Source organism: Leopardus geoffroyi, chromosome B1, assembly GCF_018350155.1.
Source record: "Leopardus geoffroyi isolate Oge1 chromosome B1, O.geoffroyi_Oge1_pat1.0, whole genome shotgun sequence".
NCBI classification, from domain to species: domain Eukaryota; kingdom Metazoa; phylum Chordata; class Mammalia; order Carnivora; family Felidae; genus Leopardus; species Leopardus geoffroyi.
The window spans coordinates 28,496,185-28,514,750 of NC_059327.1; the positions used below are offsets into that span (position 1 = coordinate 28,496,185).

Consider the following 18,566-nt stretch of genomic DNA (forward strand, 5'->3'; position numbering starts at 1 on the left):
ATTCTTGAAATGGAAGAGCAATACTAAGTAAACTAACAGGCTGTAACTAAAACCATATCATATCAAAAAACAGTATGTAGAAGGGTGGGGAAGTAAAAACACTCTGACTTTTGCCTTGCTAGGGAGAAGGACTGTGCAAATGTAGTGTCTTGGTGGGGAAGGGATATTGTCATGTTAGTTTGCTGAGATAGTAGGATGGAAAAAAAAATGAAATTTTGTCATTGGTCATGGGAAAAAAGTATGAATGGTAATTTTGGCCAATTAGAAAAAATGAAATAAGAGTAAAAAGAAACTGAAGAAAGTCCAAAGCAAACCAAATCAAAGTACATTACAGATCTTCCTTGAGTGAGGACTTCCCTGATAGACCAAAAGTCTGTCTTTTTTCTTTTCTTTTCTTTTCTTTTCTTTTCTTTTCTTTTCTTTTCTTTTCTTTTCTCTTTTCTTTTCTCTTTTCTTTTCTTTTCTTTCTTTCTTTCTTTCTTTCTTTCTTTCTTTCTTTCTTTCTCTTTCTTTCTCTTTCTTTCTTTCGTTTTGAGAAAGAGATAGAGAGCAAGTGCAGAAGGGACGGAGGGAGAGGGAGACAGAATCCCAAGCAGGCTCTGTGCTTTCAGCACAGAGCCTAATGTGGGGCTCAAACTCATGAACTGTGAGATCGTGACCTGAGCAGAAACCAAGAGTCAGACACTTAATCAACTGAGCCACCCAGGTGCCCAGACCAAAGTGTTTCTTATATCTAACCTCCTGAACATCATAGCTTAGCCTAGCTTAACATAAATGTGCTCAGAACACTTACATTAGCCTACAGTTGGGCAAAAATTATCTAACAGAAAGGCTGTTTTATAATAAAGTGTTGAATATCTCATGTAATTTATTGAATGTTGTACTGAAAGTGAAAACCAGAATGGTTGCGTGGTTACAGAATGGTTGTCAGTGTGTTGGTTGTTTATCCTTGTGATGGTGTTGGCTAACCGGGAGCTGTGGCTCCCCGCTGCTGCCCAGCATCACCCCAAAGGATCATACCACATATCACTAGCACGAGAAAAGATCCAACTTCAAATCTGAAGTGTGGTTTCTATTGAATATGTATTGCTTTTGCTCTGTTGTCAAGTTGAAAAATCCTAAGTCAAACCATTGTTCATCAGGGACCATCTGTATTTATTTCAAAGAGGAATTTAAAGTCCTTTAATGGTACAATATGAAGTGTTACAAAATGAGAAAAGGCTTCATTTTAGAGAAAGACCGGTAAAAGTGGTTCATACTCAACAACATAACATCTAAATATATAAGTTAAAAATTCTATTAATCGATGACTTGGATCCCTCATGAGAATAGCCTTTATGTGATCAGCGATTAAAATTCTCATGTATCTTGGGGCACCATGGTGGCTCAGTCAGTTAAGTGTCTGACTTTTTTTTTTTTTTTTAATGTTTATTCTTTGAGAGAGAGAGAGAGAGAGAGAGAGAGAGAGAGAGACAGAGTGTGAGCGAGGGAGGGGCAGAGAGAGAGGGAGACACAGAATCTGAAGCAGACTCCAGGTTCTGAGCTGTCAGCACAGAGCCCGATGCAGGGCTCAAACTTGTGAACTGTGAGATCATGTCCTGAGCCAAAGTCGGTTATTCAACCAACTGAGCCACTCAGGCGCCCCACGTATCTGACTCTTCATTTCAGCTCAGGTCATGATCTCACAGTTCCTAAGATTGAGCCCCGTATTGGACTCTGTGGTGACAGCATGGAGCCTGCTTGGGATTCTCTCTCTCCCACTCTCCCTCTGCCCCTCCCCTGCTCTCTCGCTCTCAAAATAAATCATTAAACTTAAAAAAAAAAATCCTTATGTATCTTGAAGAATTTCCCTGTTGCAAATTATTCTACAACCTTAATTTTCTGTATGCTTTTTATCTGCTGAGAGCTGAGTAAATTTGAGAAAGATACTAGGTTTGTAAACAAGTTTACTTTCAAATTCTTTGCCTAGAAGCATCTAGACAGAATTTTGTGTGCAAAAGAGTATTTTACATCTGAAAACTAAGCATTTCAAGTTAAAACAATTTTAGTGTTATAGGTGGCAGTAGGGAAGAGTTACTGGAGTTTTATTTCCATTTTGGTAGTATGAATGAATGAACAAAATTACAAGATTTTGTAGTTGGTTTTATAGGGTGGTGTATTATTTGAAGGAACCTCAATTTTCTGGCAGTTTTGCAAATTATCTACTCTGTGTATAGCAAAAACTTGTTTTTCAGCTCTATAAAAATAATATTTTAAGATTAAGAACAGACCATATATAAAAGTAGACTTTGGGACTAACTTTTAACTCTCTTGTTAAGAGTTTTGAGTTTGTGACACATATACACATATTAATAACTACTAATGTTTGTAAAATGTTTTATAGTGACTAATACATATATTTTATATGTTTTATCTTAGTGCATATAATACAAGTGGTAACACCCATACTTGAGTTGTCCATTCTGATCCAGTGATTCATAGATCTTACCCAATGTCAAAATTTTGCTAATGATTCAAAGAATAAAGGCAAGCACGAAGTGCAGATGGCATATTCTTTTTTTGGAGGAGCCCGAGACTGTCAGACACAGATTCCAAAAATGTCCTTTTCTTTTGCAATAGGACATGTTATAGTTTTGGATTAACAGAACAGTTTTGAGCATTGTGTGCAAAAAAAACCCCCTTTTTTTTGCACAAAAGAAATTGTTTTGGTTTTGGAACTCCTCTGTTTTATATTCTCTTTATTACACAGCTTACTTGACTACGTCCCATTTTATAGCCATAAATTAATAAATCCATAATGTCGGGCGTATTTATGATAAGCAGTCAAGATAGTTGAGCTATATCTTGCGAACAGCACTTTCTAGATAGGTATTCTTTGGTATTTTTCTGCTAGTAAATGCCATTGATAGGTTTATAGGGCTACCCTCTGGTTTTAGGTCATTAGTGTTTTATTTATTGGGATCCATTGTTGAGATGGATCGTTTAGGTCATTAGTGTTTTATCTATTGGGATCCATTGTCTTTCATTTACCCTTCCCCAGTTGGGAGAGTGTATTACTAGCTTCCTGTTAACCCTTTCCTTCCTAATGCATAAGAGTGGTGGAGTTGGTTCTATATAGAACATTTTGCTAGAGTAATCTCTAAACATTTTCCTTTATAAATTATCAGTATTCTCAGTTTTGGGGGTTCATGCTTGAGAAAATGAGCAATTAAAATGGATACCTGCTAATGCTGTTTAATTTCTTCAGGGTTTATGTTGCTAAGTATTAAGAGGGATAACAGGCTATCCCTAAATCATAAATAGTTGCTTTGATTATTTCATATTAACATCATGTTTCTTCATAAGAATCTTTAGGTATATATTCAAAACTGCTGTCCCTTTACTGGAAATTTGAGTTAATAGAAACTAAGGTTGGAGTTGGAAAGATTTTATTAAGAACTTAAAGCTACTTCAGTTTAGTATGTTAAGTCACCTGAGGGTATGGATCCATTTGCCATTAACAAGAAGAGTATATCATGGTTCTATTCATTGTGTTTTCTGTAACTATTCTTGAAGTGTGGTTTACATTGGGAAGAGCCCTCAAAGCTAGTAATAGATTTTTAAAAATATCCCCTGTAAAACTCTTATTCTTAGGGAAATTTGTTCAGTTACTAGGCCAAGAGCTTAATTAAAAAAAAAACAACAACAACAACAACAAAAAAAACCCCTTACTATCGAAAAGCTGTTCTCAGTCTAAAAATTCATTTTTCAAGTAGACTTGTGAATAAGTCCAACAGTTTGCTGAGTTTACTTAGATCTTAGGAGAGGTGATAAGAAAATTAAACATGTCAAAAATTTGTAAGAATTTATACACCCAATGATTGTCTTTGGTAGTGAGATAAAGATTATCTTTGATCCTTTGAAAGGATCAAAGTCATAGAATAATAGGATTTTGAAATTGCTAGGACCTTCGAGCTCAATTAAACTGGCTCACTCATTTTAGAAAGAAGAAATAGTAAATGTATAGTTATTAGATCTAGCATATTATATCTGTTTCCTTTTGTTTTTCAATTCCATCTCTTAAGACCTATATGTGGGCCAAATGCCATAACTTTAAATATGCATCTTTGTTTCTTCATTCATATCCACAGGCCTCTCTCTGAGTTTTATTTCAAAGATTGCACTGTATTTATTCACAGAGTAATTGTGTTTTGGATTTTGCTACTTGACCTTATTAAAGATGAATGAAAAAAAATTGGAAACAACTCCACAGCAGCGGAAACTTCCAGAATGGATGTCTATGCAGAATGAGAGATGTCATGTAGAAGAAAGAAAGGTATGCAGTTCACTAGTTCTTCTTTTGTTTTTTTTTGTTTTTTTTTAGTTTATTTTTGAGAGAGAGAGAAAGAGAGACAAAGTGCGTGAGCAAGTGGGGGAGGGGTAGAGAGAGAGAGAATCCCAAGCAGGCTCCTAGAGAACTAACGAATGGTGAGATCATGACCTGAGCTGAAATCAAGAGTCAAGCACTTAACCTACAGAGCCACCCAGGTGCCCCACCAATTCTTATTTCAGATGGGAAATTTAGTGAAATTTCATTGTAAATTGAGTCAGTCTTCACTTGTAAGTTTCAGGTCATTATTTTAATTACAATTGCTGTTGTGTGATTTAACCACAACTAGTTATTGAATGGTGGAATGGGATTAAATTTTAATTGGGCTTACAAAATGGGAATTCTTGCTGTGTACTTTACCTTTTTATCACATTTGTATGGTTGACCTTACTAGTATGTTCTAATTTAGATAATTTAGACAGTATTTACTATGGGAATTTTTGTGGGTATTAAGTTTAAGTTTTCATAGATTCAAGATCCACCAGCCAGTCTTTAGCATTTTAAGTCAACATTATTACATCTAGAATACAAATATAATTATAGAAAAACATTAATAAGTGCTCTTATGAAAATACATAGGATTATAAGTTTACAAATAAGCTCTTTAGAAAAATAATTTTATTATGGATGGCTTCATTTTTGCTACATTGTCCTTCTGACTTCATTAAGTCTCTAGAGCATTAGTGATAAAACTTAGAACTATAATTTGAATGCTACACTGAACTTCATGATTTCCATGAACATTTCTTATTTAATGTGAACTTTATTTGTGCCTTTTGGAATTTTATTTAATTCAAGGCATCTGTTCAGAGGAGTATTTTTGAAGATGTTCTCCCCTTCTTAGAGTTCACTGGATCCATTGTTTATAGTTATGAAGCTAGTGATTGTTCTTTTCTGTCAGAAGATATTAGGTAAGAGATTTGAATTTCCTAGTTTCATTTGAAGATAACTGTTATGACAGTATTTGTCAGTATACTGAATTTTACAGTTAAGATATGTTCTATAGACAATTATTTCTACATGTGGAATATCACTTGACGAGTTCTAATTTTACATTAAAAAACCCTTAAAATCATTGGATTAAATGTGTAATGCGTACTTGTTTGTTCATTCATAAGCCTGTCTATTACTTTCGCTAAATTTTTGTTGCTTTTGCTACTTCAGATATATAGAACTATTTTTTTCAAAGTTTTATTTATTTTGAGAGAGAGCATGTGTATGTGAGTGGGGACAAGGGAGAGAGATGGAGAGAGAGCAGGCTCTATGCTATCAGCACAGAGCCCAACATGGGGCTCGATCCCATGACTGGGAGGTCATAACCTGAGCTGAAACCAAGAGTCAGATGCTCAATCAACTGAGCCACCCAGGTGCCCCCAGATATGTAGAACTATTGAAGACATTGTTAATTAATGTAAGACAAAAAAATACAAGAATTATTCAACCTCCAAATGCTCCATTATATTTCATTAAAAATACCAACCTAGTAATATAGAATAGTGGTTGTGATCACCTCTCTTGCATTTAGTGAGCAAAAATTATAGTGAATGATTCTTAAAAAGAACATTAGAAATGACTGTTAGTATTTTTTTTAAGTTTATTTATTTTGACAGAAAGAGAGCATGTGGGGTAGGGACAGAGAGAGGGAGAGAGCCTTTCAAGCAGGCTCTGCACTAACACAGTGCAGAGCCCGATGTAGGGCTTGAATTCACAAATCATGAGATCATGACCTGAGCCTAAATCAAGTTGGATGCTTAATGATTGAGCCCCCCAGGTGCCCTGTTAGTATTTTTTTTTTCAGTTTATTTACTTTTGAGAGAGAGACAGAGCGAGTGGGGAGGAACAGAGAGAGAGGGAGAGCAAGAATCCCAAGCAGGCTTTGTCAGTGCGGAGTCCAGTGTGGGCCTTGAACTCACAAACGGTGAGATAATGGATGACCTGAGCCAGAACCAAGAGTCGGACACTTAGCTGACTGAGCACCCAGGTGACCCCGGACTGTTAGTATTTTTAAAAATTGACTTGTTAAATTAGGACTCTGCATTAATACAATGTAAGGCACTTGAAGCATTTTATAAGGGGAAGTAGTAGAGAATTCATTCAGATCTTCTTTGAAGTTGTTACACTTTTTTTTTTTTAACTGTTATACATTGCAGTGGTTAAAAGAAGCAGAGTTAAGTTTAGCTATTTATTATTATCTCCTGGTGGTAGATGAATTCTAGAAATAGTATTCAGGTGTCCTCACTCCTACTGCATACAGTTAATTGGTCAGTTTTGGGTCTCATTATATAGAACAAAATTTGTCTCACAGAGAAAGTAAAATTTGTCATTTACGATTGTATATTAACTCCACCATCTTAACAGTGCTATAGCATGTCGTATCTGAAGGCAGTAAGCATAAGTGATTTGAGGAATGTAGTTCTGATAAATTCTGTGTGTGTTAGGAAAGACAGGCAGGTTTGTTTTTAGCCTCTACTGGCCACCTTAAAGATTTTTGCTATCACAGGTTTTCAACCATTAGATTATGATGTGCCAGGGGCGCCTAGGTGGCTCAGTCAGTTGAGTGTCCGGCTTCGGCTCAGGTCATGATCTCACTGTCTGTGAGTTCGAGCCCCGGGTCAGGCTCTGTGCTGACAGCTTGGAGCGTGGAGCCTGCTTCGGATTCTGTGTCTCCCTCTCTCTCTGCTCCTCCCCAGCTCATGCCCTGTCTCTCTCTCTCCCTCAAAAATAAATAAACATTAAAAAAATTAGATTATGATATGCCTTTCTGTAGTGCAGTTTGTCTTAATCCTGCTTGGGGTTTCATTGAGCTTTTTGGGTGTGTGGCTTTATAGTTTCATCAAATTTAAAACATTACTTTAGATTTTTGTTGTTGTTGTTCCCATCCTGTACTCTCTTCTCCTTCTGGCAGCCTCTATACACATAGGTTGGATTGCTTAATCCTGTGTCACTGGTCATGTAGCTCTCTTCCCTTTCAGTCTTTTATTGTTTCCTTAATTCTTTTTATCTCTGTGCTTCAGTTTGAATAGTTCCTTCTGCTATGTCTGCAATTTCGCTTTTTTTTCCTTTTGTAGTGTCTATCATCCCATCCTGTAAATTTTTCATTTTATTGTATTTTCATCTCTAGAAGTTAGTTTTGTTTCTTTTTAAAAATATCTTCCATTTTGGCTCTCATCATATTCATGTTTTCTTTGAAATATTTGAACATATTCAGCATATTTATAATGCTTGTTTTAGTGTGCTTACGTGTTAATTCAATTATTTCAGTTATTTTTTTATGAAATGATTTTTATCCTGGTTAGGGGTCACATCTTCCTGTTTTATCCTAATGGCTGGCAATTTTGATTGGACATTGTGATTTTACCTTGTTGAATGTTGGATTTGCTTTTTTTCAAAGAAAGGAGCTTTGCTCTGTTAAACAGTTAAGTTACCTGAAGACCAGCTTTTACCTTTTGAGCCTTATTTATTTCGTTATTTATATTTTATTTTTTTTTTTAATTTCTTTTTGGGAGAGCACAAATGGGGGAGGGACAGAGACAGGAGGACAAAGGATCTAAAGCAGGTTCTGCACTGACATGCTGACAGCAATGAGCCCGATGTGGGGCTTGAACTCAGGAACTAAGATCATGACCTGAGCCAGAGTCGGATGTTCAGCCGACTGAGCCACCTGGCTGGATGCCCTGAGCCTTTAGTTTTAAGCTTTGTTAGGGCAGGTCTTTAGAAGTCTTTACTCTGGGAATAATTTAGCACTATAATAAGGTGTGACCAGTCTGGCCTTTTTGCTGACTGCCCCAGGTGATCAACAGGAATCTCTGCTGTGACTTTTCAGAACTTTAGTGCCTCTTCCCAGTATGGTAAGCACTAGGAATTGTTCATCTGATGATTCCCTGGTTGTTCTTTGTTCAGTTTCTTTCTTACCTAGCTCCCTTTTCTCCAGAAACCACCCACAGCTTCCAGGTCCTCTGTGTCTTTGGCTCTGAACTCTGTCTCCCTGACTCAGTGCTCTGCTCTGGATTCTCCTCCCTGTTCTGTTGTCTGGAAAGTGTTCCACATAGAAAACAAGGGCAACAGTGGGGCTCCCCCCCATTGTTTCCCTTCCCTCAGAGAACAGAGTCCTTTACTGCCCGTTGTTCAGTGTCTGAAAGCTATTGTTTACCTATTTTGTCCAATTTTCTGTTTGTTCATAGAGGAAACATATGTCTGATCCCTGGTACTCCATCTTGTCCCAAAGCAAAGTTTGAGATTTTTTTTGTTATGTACATTTTTAATTTTTAAAAATTGTAAAAAGGGCAAATATAAACAGTAATGGAAAATAATATCACAAACCCCATATTCCTCCCACATAGCTTTAGCAAATCTTAATATCTGTTTTTTTTCAAATCTCTACTAAGAAATGTTACAATAAAATACAGCTGAAGCTTTGTGATTCTTCCCTCCACAGCCCCCTGAGATAACTTCTATCATGAGTTTAGTGTTTAGCATTCTGTCATATGTTACATGTTTTCTGTTATATCTATACATTTTTTTTAGAGAGAGAGAGAGTGTGCACGTGAGTGTGCGTAAGGGGGGGTGGGGCAGAGGGAGAGAGAGAGAATCTTAAGCAGGCTCCACATCCAGTGAAGATGTTGCACTGCACTTGTGGGCACTTGATGTCCTGACTTGATGTCTTGACCTGAGCCAAAGTCAGACGCTTAACCATCTGAGCCACCCAGGCGCACCTGCAATGAACATTCTTAAACATCTGTCTGGTTGTGCACATATGAGAGTTTGATACATTTATGAGAAAAACTTGCAGGTAACAGTGTTTGTACATCTTCAGCTAAGAGGATTTTACTAATTTAACGTTCACCAGTATATGAACGGTCCCACTGGTAGATATCTTTCTTTATTTGATATTGTGAGGCTTGAATTATTGCCAGTCATATATTTATGAAATTGTATTGATAAATTTGCATCTGATTTTGAGTGAGATTTTTTGTCTTCACATTATTTACTTGGATTTATTGGCCATTTGGATTTTCTTTTGGGAATTGCCTGTTCATATATTTCATTTTCTTTATTTTACTGTATTATCTTTTTCTTAGGGACTTTTCGAGGAATTTTTAAGATTTTCTGGCTATTCCTTATCAGTTATTTGTATCATAGATATCTTCTACTATATGTGGTTTGTGTTTTAATTTTTTTGAATGCAGAAGTTAAAATTTTAATGTATTTAATTTATACTATTTTTCCCCCTTTAGCATGAGTCTGTCTTTTGGAGATGTGGTAGGATTTGACATGGAATGGCCATCAGTATACACTCCAGGGAAGCAGGGCAGAGTTGCACTGATTCAGTTATGTGTGTCAGAGAGCAAATGTTACTTGTTTCATATTTCTTCTATGGCAGGTTGGTATCTCTTTTCTTTGTTTCGTTTTTTAACTTTTTAAACTTTATATTTTTTAATATAAACTTTGTATTTTTTTTTTTTTAATTTTTTTTTTCAACGTTTATTTATTTTTGGGACAGAGAGAGACAGAGCATGAACGGGGGAGGGGCAGAGAGAGAGGGAGACACAGAATCAGAAACAGCATCCAGGCTCTGAGCCATCAGCCCAGAGCCCGACACGGGGCTCGAACTCACCGACCGCGAGATCGTGACCTGGCTGAAGTCGGACGCTTAACCGACTGCGCCACCCAGGCGCCCCTAAACTTTGTATTTTTTAAACTTTATATGGTTGATAGTTGTATTATGTCAACTTTATCCCTATAAAATTAAGCTTTTGAATTAGCTGCTGCTTCTTTCATTGCTTCATATTCATTCATTCATTTACTCCTTTATTTCTTTAAATATTTATTTTTATTTTGTTTTTTTAAATTTATTTTTGAGACAGAGACAGAGTGACAGAGGAGGGGCAGAGAGAGAGGGAGACACAGAATCTGAAGCAGGCTCCAGGCTCTCAACTGTCAGCACAGAGCCCAATGCGGGGCTCAAACTCATGAACTGTGAGATCATGACCTGAGCCGAAGGTGGACGCCTAACTGACTGAGCCACCCAGGCACTCCTATTTTATTTTCTTAACTAGGTTACACTCCCAGCATGGAGCTCCAATGTGGAGCCTGATGCAGGGCTTGAACTCATGACCATGAGATCATGACCTGACCTGAAATCAAAAGTTGGAAGCTTAACTGACTGAACCACCCAGGCAGTCACCCCTTTTAATTAATTAATTATTATTATTATTTTCTTATTTATTTTTATTTTATCATTTACTTTTATTTTTATTTTTTAACTTGAAATTTATTGAAGTATTCATTTTCCACCTGTCTCATTCATATCCCTATTTTTTTTTTTTTTTTAAAGATTTATTTTGAGAGAGAGCACAAGCAGGGGAGGGGCACAGAGAGAGAGAGAGAGAGGGAAAGAGAGAATCCCAGACAGGCTCTGTGCTATCAGTACATTAGAAACATGAGATCATGATCTGAGCCCAGATCAAGAGTCAGATGCTTAGCCGAGCAACCCAGATGCCCCTCATATCCCTCTTTTATTTAATGTTTACAACATTCCCATCAGGCATTGATATTATTCCTGTTTTAAATAATAGAGAACTGAAATTTAGAGAGGCTAAATGATCTGGAATATACTGTTAGTGTTAGCAGAGGAAACATTCAAACTAGTTGTTTTTGTTATTTGTCAGGACTTTGCTTTAGGTAAGAAAGGAAATACTCAAGATGAATGTGCTTCTGAATTTAAGCTTAACATAAATATAAATTTAAATATAAACATAGAGTGTGTAAGAAGTAGGAAAGAAATCAATAATAATTTGAAAGGACCTATGGAAATAATAATAAAATGTTACAGTTTTTCCTCAGGGATTAAAAATGTTGCTTGAAAATGAAGCAATTAAAAAAGCAGGTGTAGGAATCCAAGGAGATCAGTGGAAACTTCTAAAGGACTTTGACATCAAGTTGAAGAGTTTTGTGGAGCTGACAGATGTTGCTAATGACAAGGTAGGCATAAGGCATGCACTTTTGATGAGCCTGGGTGTTAAGTGTTGGTACACCATATTACACACCTGAAACTAATATTACACTGTATGTTAACTAACTGGAATTTAAATAAAAAATGGGTAGATGTAATACATATATTATTTTCATAAAGAAGATAAATTTGTGTTTCACAGAATGTCCTGTCTATCTGAATGTTAGATATTTTGAAAAAAATAATTTAAGCCGTATGTTAGTGTAACAGTAAAGAAGTCACAAATGAGTATTCCATAATGAAAACCTTTAGTTCTAACCGGTTACCTTAGCAAAGTTGCTTTAAGCTGGTTCCACCCCTGCCCACCCCCCCCCCCCCCCGCATTTAGTACTCTTTGACTTTGTTTCCTATATTTGCAACTTTAAGTATTGTATTTTAAGTTTTTCTCATTGATCCATTTATACCAATAATTTTTTTTAAGGGAAAGCATAATGTAGCTCTTGTGGAATGATGCTTAGTGGAAGTTTGGCCATCAATTCCATCACTCTTATTTCACTTATTTTATTAATGTAGTCATTAGGTTGAATTCTCATGTTTGGCCAAGTATTCATTGGACTAGGTAGAAAGCCTACCAACCTATCTAACTTTTTTCCATTATAGTCCAAGAATTTTAATACCTACATTAGGGAAACTCCAGAGTTAAATTCATATAATATGGACTGCAAATGAGGTTTTTAATGATGGTAAGTTTATCAAGGACTATCTCTGCTAAATATACTATATATGTATATAATATACATACACTATATATAAATATACTATATATTTTAGTATAACATTTCCAATTTTATTTGTGATTTCGTCAGTTGGTGGTATCTAGGAGTACCTCAAAATGGAAATAATTTTTTGCAGTGTTGATCTTTCATTACTTCTAGCTGAAATGTAAAGAGACCTGGAGCCTCAATGGTTTGGTTAAACACCTCTTTGGCAAACAGCTTCTGAAAGACAGGTCTATCTGCTGTAGCAACTGGAGTAATTTTCCTCTTACTGAAGATCAGAAACTGTATGCAGCCACTGATGCGTATGTATGTACCAAAGTTCTTTAGACTATGATGTATTTTTTAAACTTTATAACAAATCACTGTAGAAAAATTTTGTTGTAACAGTTGCACAAACTCAAATATTTTATTTTTTAATTTTTTTAACATTTATTTATTTTTGAGAGAGTGAGACAGAGCACGAGCAGGGGAGGGGCAGAGAGAGAGGGGGGGCATAGATTCTGAAGTGGGCTCCCGGCTCTGAGCTGTCAGCACAGAGCCTGATGCGGGGCTCAAACTCACGGACCGCGAGGGGCGCCTGGGTGGCTCAGTCGGTTAAGCAGCCGACTTCGGCTCAGGTCATGATCTCGCAGTCCGTGGGTTCGAGCCCCGCGTTGTTGGGCTCTGTGCTGACCGCTCAGAGCTTGGAGCCTGTTTCAGATTCTGTATCTCCCTCTGTCTCTGACCCTCCCCTGTTCATGCTCTCTCTCTCTCTCTGTCTCAAAAATAAAATAAATGTTAAAAAAAAAAAAAATTTTTTTTTTAAATGAAAAAAAAAACTCACGGACCGCGAGATCATGACCTGAGCTGAAGTCGGACGCTTCAACGACTGAGCCGCCCAGGTGGCCGCAACTCAAATATTTTAAATCAGGTTGGCATTAATTGTCATGAAGCCAAAATAATGTCCAGTTTGTATGTAAAAAATGTAATCTCTCTGAAAACATGGAATAGTAATAAGCCCAGGCTGAGTAAACAACAAATGGTATTGATGATGTATTTGATTTATAAGCAGCTTCAGAATAAAAATAATTATAGTTTCTATACTGAAACTGGCCTTATTTCTTATATTTATATTTAAAACATGCTAAAAATTTAAGTAAATTGCCTCCAAATTTAGCTTTCCACTGCTGTCAGATGTATTTTCATATTTACATATTTGTACATCATGAAATTTGGACTTATCTTTATAGCATTATTTGTTTTTTGTTTTTGTTTTTTCAAGAAATATATCTTATGTCACAGTGGATTTCTTATTCCCTAATTTATATGTTTATTTGTAGATGAATATATTGTTGTTTTCCTTTTTGAATCCGTTTTTAGGCATGGAGCCACCATTTTTTTATAAACAAAAAATTCAGTTTTTTTCAGGAAATAGGGTGGTAATTTTCCTTTATGTTCTGTTAATAAAGTGGGGTTTTTTGTTCTTTATTTTTGTTTTTTGAGAGAGAGTGACTTGAGCCGAAGTCAGATGCTCAACTGGCTGAGCCACCCAGGCATTCCCCTTTATGTTCTGTTAAAAAAAAAAAAAAATTGTAAAACTTGAGAAATCGTGCAAGTTCTGTAGCATTTTTATTCATGATAATTCAGTGTGAGTTTGTTGTTCCTCTTAACAGTGCCTTGAGGGAGGGCTGTTCATATGTCGACATTCCCAACTGATTTACTGAGATATGGGGAAGTGGATATGTGTTGTCAAAGTAGATTTTTCTTACTTGTTTGTATTTTGTTGGAGTCTACTTATAAGTTATTTGATTTGGATAACTCCTTGTAATATTGAATGCTAAAAAGTAAAAACTTTGAACGTTTATTTTAAGGCACAAGTCACTTGCTTTCTCTGTTCTCATAATCAGTAAGGTGATTTAATGAAGGCATAGATCTTTGTGTAACATAATAAGTTGAATGCAGCCTTTTGGGTGCTTTTTGAGTCACTACTTTGGATTTTTCTAAAGATGGGACATATAGCTTCATTTTTTAAAAAAAAATTTTTAACGTTTATTCATTTTTTGAGAGACAGAGAAAGAGCACAAGTGGGGATGTGGCAGAGAGAGAGGGAGACAAAGAATCTGAAACAGGCTCCGGGCTCTGAGCAGTCAGCATAGAACCTGACATGGGGCTCAAACTCACGAATCATGAGATCATGACCTGAGCTGAACTCAGACACTTAACTGACTGAGCCGCCCAGGCACCTCATTCATTTTGGTTAGTTTTAGCAAAAATAACTTCTCTGTTTTGTTTTGTGTTTGTTCTTTTTTTTTTTTTTTTTTTTTGTAGGCTGGTCTCATCATTTATCGAAAATTAGAGAATTTAAGTGATGCTGTGCAAATGTTTGCTATAAAAAAAGGTATGTGATCTAAAAATAAAAGAAATTTCGAATGTGCTCTTTTGTGAGGTTTATCTCCAAAAAGTCAATATTCACACGTGTGCAATCTATTTAGTATTGTTACAGCCTCTTGAGTGTCTGAGCCATGCTGATATTAGGGTGTGAGATCTGTCTGACCAGAGATTAGAGTTTCAGGCATTTACTACTTTGTCACATTGCACTTCATTAGGCTTCTTCAGCTGGGGCTTTGTGGCTTTGATAATATCAGTGATACAGCTAGTTATCTCCCAGGCTGGAGATGATGTACATCCTTGCTATAAATATTTGAAGTGTACCAGTTACTTCATAGTGTCCTGGTTTAAATTTCTAAATTTTCTCTAGGGTAGGATAACCACTGTTTTTCTCCAGAAAGAATGACTACTTTGTTCAACTTCAGTGCTTTTCTTAGCTGTCTTGATAGGTCAGTGATGACAGACTTACATGGATAGTGGAAGAATGTGGGCTTCCATGTCACAAAAGCCAAAGGGGAATCTGTGCCATGTGACTTGAGATGTACATGGTTCCCCATGTTTGAAATGTAGATGATAGCTAAATATCTATCACAAGCATAGAATACTTGTGAGCACTAAGAGGGACAGAATATTCCATGCACTGATATTGATTTGTATAGAGTTGTTATTCCTATTCGTGTAGCTTCTTTGGAGATAGAAAACAGTTGTGTTTAAGATGTTAATTAAAATAGTGATTTTGTTAAATAAGCTTAAAGATATGGCATGATCTCACTTAAAATTATATTGTACCCTTTATATGTGCCATTGAGAAGGGATCCATATCCTCTGTGGTAGACCCTCCTTCTTTACCTTTTAAGGTAGAAGTCTCCTTATGCTTTCTTTCTTTCCCTGGAAAGCCACTTCTAATGAATGCTTGCTGACTCTCTATAGCCAAAGGTACTGTGGCTAGAAATTATCTTGATTAACTGAGTACATGATACGTTTTTGAAGCTGATCTGGAGAATAATATAGAATTTATTTAAATCATAACAGAATTAAATGCAACAGAGGGGATTCATGGTTTTTTGAGTTTGTGGTTTGCAGAACTACTTCTAGGTTATGCTTGTAATTTTGTCCCCAATTAAAATGTTTCCAAGAGATGTGTAAGATATTTCTTATTAAGTAACATATAAATTGCCACTAGAAGTCCTGGTATCTGTGTACCTGTCATTGCAATACTGCATTCTTTGACTCTCACTTTTATTCTTTATTGTATTATATGTGTGTGTGTATTGTGACATCTAAGGTGAAATACTTTGACTAGGATCCTAGTGAATTGTAATGAAGATTAGTACTCTTTATTTTTTTCTCCCTCACTGGCTTCCTATTATGAAGCCAGAGTTATGCCAGCCTCATTGTCCTTTAATTTCCTTGGTGTATTTATAGATGATATTTTCAAATGACCACTTTTGGTTGTAAGATGGTATTTTTTCTTCTTTTTTAAAGAATTACAGTGGATTATAACATCAGAAAACAAAAGGATATTTGCACGTTGTTTCTCACTGTTAAAATAGTCATTTATCCCAGGATGGTAGCTAATAAACACTAAATGATATAGCAGGTAAAAATGCACTTATTCATTCATTAAAAATTGTTGACCACTTTATGATGTGGAGTTACAGTAGTGAATAGGACAGTTATGATCTGCTTCCTGACAGGGAAACCTACATTTCTTAGGGGCTATAGAGATGAACAAAAAAAAGGCAGTTGCAGTATAGGGAGAGGAGTCTTAGGATGTGGGAAAACAAGGCACTTTGGTTAGCACCTAGGAGAGTCGTCCAATGCATATGTGGAAGTATTGCAGGGTTTCCTGCAGAGAGTGATGTTTCATGTACACCCTGAAATAGGAACAGGAGTTAGGTAGCTGAAGAGTAGAGGAAAAGTGTCACAGGCACAGGGAATAGCAGGTACAGAAAGAGATCATAGTATCTATAGGCAGCTGAAACTAGTTCACTATGGTGAACTGTTGAGGATGACGAGTGAGGGATGAAGAGGAAGCAGACCAAGGGAAGCAGATAGGCCATGTTTACATTAGGAGTTTACATTTCCTCCTAAGAATTAGAGTTTTAAACAGGAGTGACATGAATAACATTAAAAAAAAAAGAATAACTTGGGCTGTAGAGTCGAAAATGAATTGTGGGAGGGCAAGGGTCATAGTGGGAAAACTTGTTAGGAGGCTGCAAGAGCAATCCAAGGGAGAGGGGGTGGTGGCCTGGCTTGGATGGTTGTATTGAGGATGGAGAGAAGGAGATAGATAAAAATACATTGAATAGAGCAGTAGAATCAGCAGAATTTGGTGTGATGATGAGAGCCATGTATCAAGGATCATTCCTATGTTGTTGGCATGAGCAACAGGGATGAAACCCATTGAAGAGAAGGAGCAAGATTTGGAGCTGAGGAGTCAAACAGCTGATTTTAGATGTCTTAAAGGGAGGATGGCTGTGAGATAGCAGGTGTGGGTGGCCAGGCGGCACTTAGATATCCAGGCTGTATCTCAGAGGATGGTTTTAGTTAGAGATAAAGAATTGAGAGTTAAAGGGGCCCCTGGGGGTGGCTCAGTCGGTTGAGCGTCCGACTTTGGCTCAGGTCATGATCTCACGGTTCGTGAGTTCGAGCCCCACGTCGGGCTCTGTGCTGACAGCTCAGAGCCTGGAACCTGCTCCAGATTCTGTGTCCCCCTCTCTCTTCACCCCACCCCTGCTTGTGCTCTGTCTCTCTCTTTCAAAAATGAAGAAACATAAAAAAAATAAAAGAATTGAGAGTTAGAGATAAAGGACTGGGACTAAGAATTTTGAGGAACTCTTAGTATTTAATGTTTGCATGATGGGGGGTGGACAGCAAAGGAGTTGCCATAGGCAGAGAAGAAAATTAGGAGGTTTGATGTGCAGAAAGCCAAGTGAAGAGCATGTTTTAAGTAGGAGGAGCTATCTCTTAGTACGTTCTGCTGAGAGTTTGAGAAACTGAGGACTTAGAATTAATCACTAGTTTTGGCAACGTGTTAGTTGTTTGTAACCTTTTTACTCCTACAGCTTTGGTGTACTGAGTGACAAAAGAGTATTCCAGGGAGAGAGTGGTTATTTGTGCATTGTGCTACTAAAACAGAAAAGGGTCCCCAGGTTTTGGTAACAAGGAAGTGCTAAACCATAGCATGAGCAGAATGATGTGAATGGAAATCATATGAACATGATAGAGGACTTATTAGAGCTAAGAAACATGAGAAAGCATGTGTAAACAACTTTTTTTTAGATTGGTTTGGAAAGGGAATATTCATTCATATCACATACTTGATGGGTGTTTATCATGGGTCAGGTATAGTTTCGGTTGGTGGGAAAATGCATTGAACACAGGAGACAAGCGCTTCACTTCATTTCACAGAAATGAGGGAATGAGCCATGTGAATATCTGAGGGAAGAGTGTAGCAGTCTTCGGAGGAAGAGCTGAGTGTCTGAGGGTGATTGCTTGCCTTATTTAAGGAGCAACAAGTGTATGTTGTCGTTAAGCCTCTGAGTTTGGCTCAGGTCCTGATCTCACGGTTTGTGAGTTCAAGTTCCACATCCCGTGAGCTCGAGCCCTGCTTCAGGTGAGCTTGTGCCCCGCTTCAGGTGAATGTGAGCCCTGCTTTGGGTAAAACACTAGCCCTGGGTGAGGCCCGCTTCTCTCTCTCTCTCTCTGCCCCTCATGAGATTCTCCCTCTCTCTCTTTTTGTCTCTCTGCTCCTCACTTACTTGCACCCTCTCTCTCTCTCTCTCTCTCTCTCTCTCAAAAAAAAAAAAAAAAAAAAGACCAATGAGGATAACTGTAGCAAAATGCGTAAGGGTGAGAGTGGTAGAAAGTGAGGCTAGAAAAGTAGCTTGGGCCAGATCATTTAGGTCCTTATAGGCGATGAATGCATATTTTATTAAGATAAATACAAAGTAGGATGATGGGAAACCCAAGAGGATTTGGGACAGGAGAATGATATGCTTAAATTTTAATTTAAAAGGATTTTTTTTTCTTTCTTTTTCTTTTTTTTTGGCTGCTGTAAGAGGGCAAGTGATTAGGTAGGGGAGTCTATTAGGCT

General features: G+C 37.0%; 1 protein-coding gene across 6 annotated transcripts in view; it reads left to right on the forward strand.

Moving 5' to 3' along the window:
* The window catches only part of WRN (WRN RecQ like helicase), a 154,340-nt gene that overhangs the window by 34,696 nt on the left and 101,078 nt on the right, over positions 1 to 18,566 (forward strand). For 2 of the 6 annotated variants that reach the window (XM_045456141.1, XM_045456149.1), the window contains exons 2-7: positions 4,131 to 4,315; positions 5,168 to 5,280; positions 9,604 to 9,749; positions 11,202 to 11,350; positions 12,257 to 12,406; positions 14,408 to 14,477. In XM_045456141.1, coding sequence (XP_045312097.1) covers positions 4,220 to 4,315; positions 5,168 to 5,280; positions 9,604 to 9,749; positions 11,202 to 11,350; positions 12,257 to 12,406; positions 14,408 to 14,477 — 724 coding nt within the window. In that variant the 5' untranslated portion in view covers positions 4,131 to 4,219. Of the gene's footprint in view, positions 1 to 4,130; positions 4,316 to 5,167; positions 5,281 to 9,603; positions 9,750 to 11,201; positions 11,351 to 12,233; positions 12,407 to 14,407; positions 14,478 to 18,566 lie in introns of those variants that run through there. The other 4 variants (XM_045456146.1, XM_045456150.1, XM_045456157.1 and 1 more) reach the window with 3 other exon arrangements.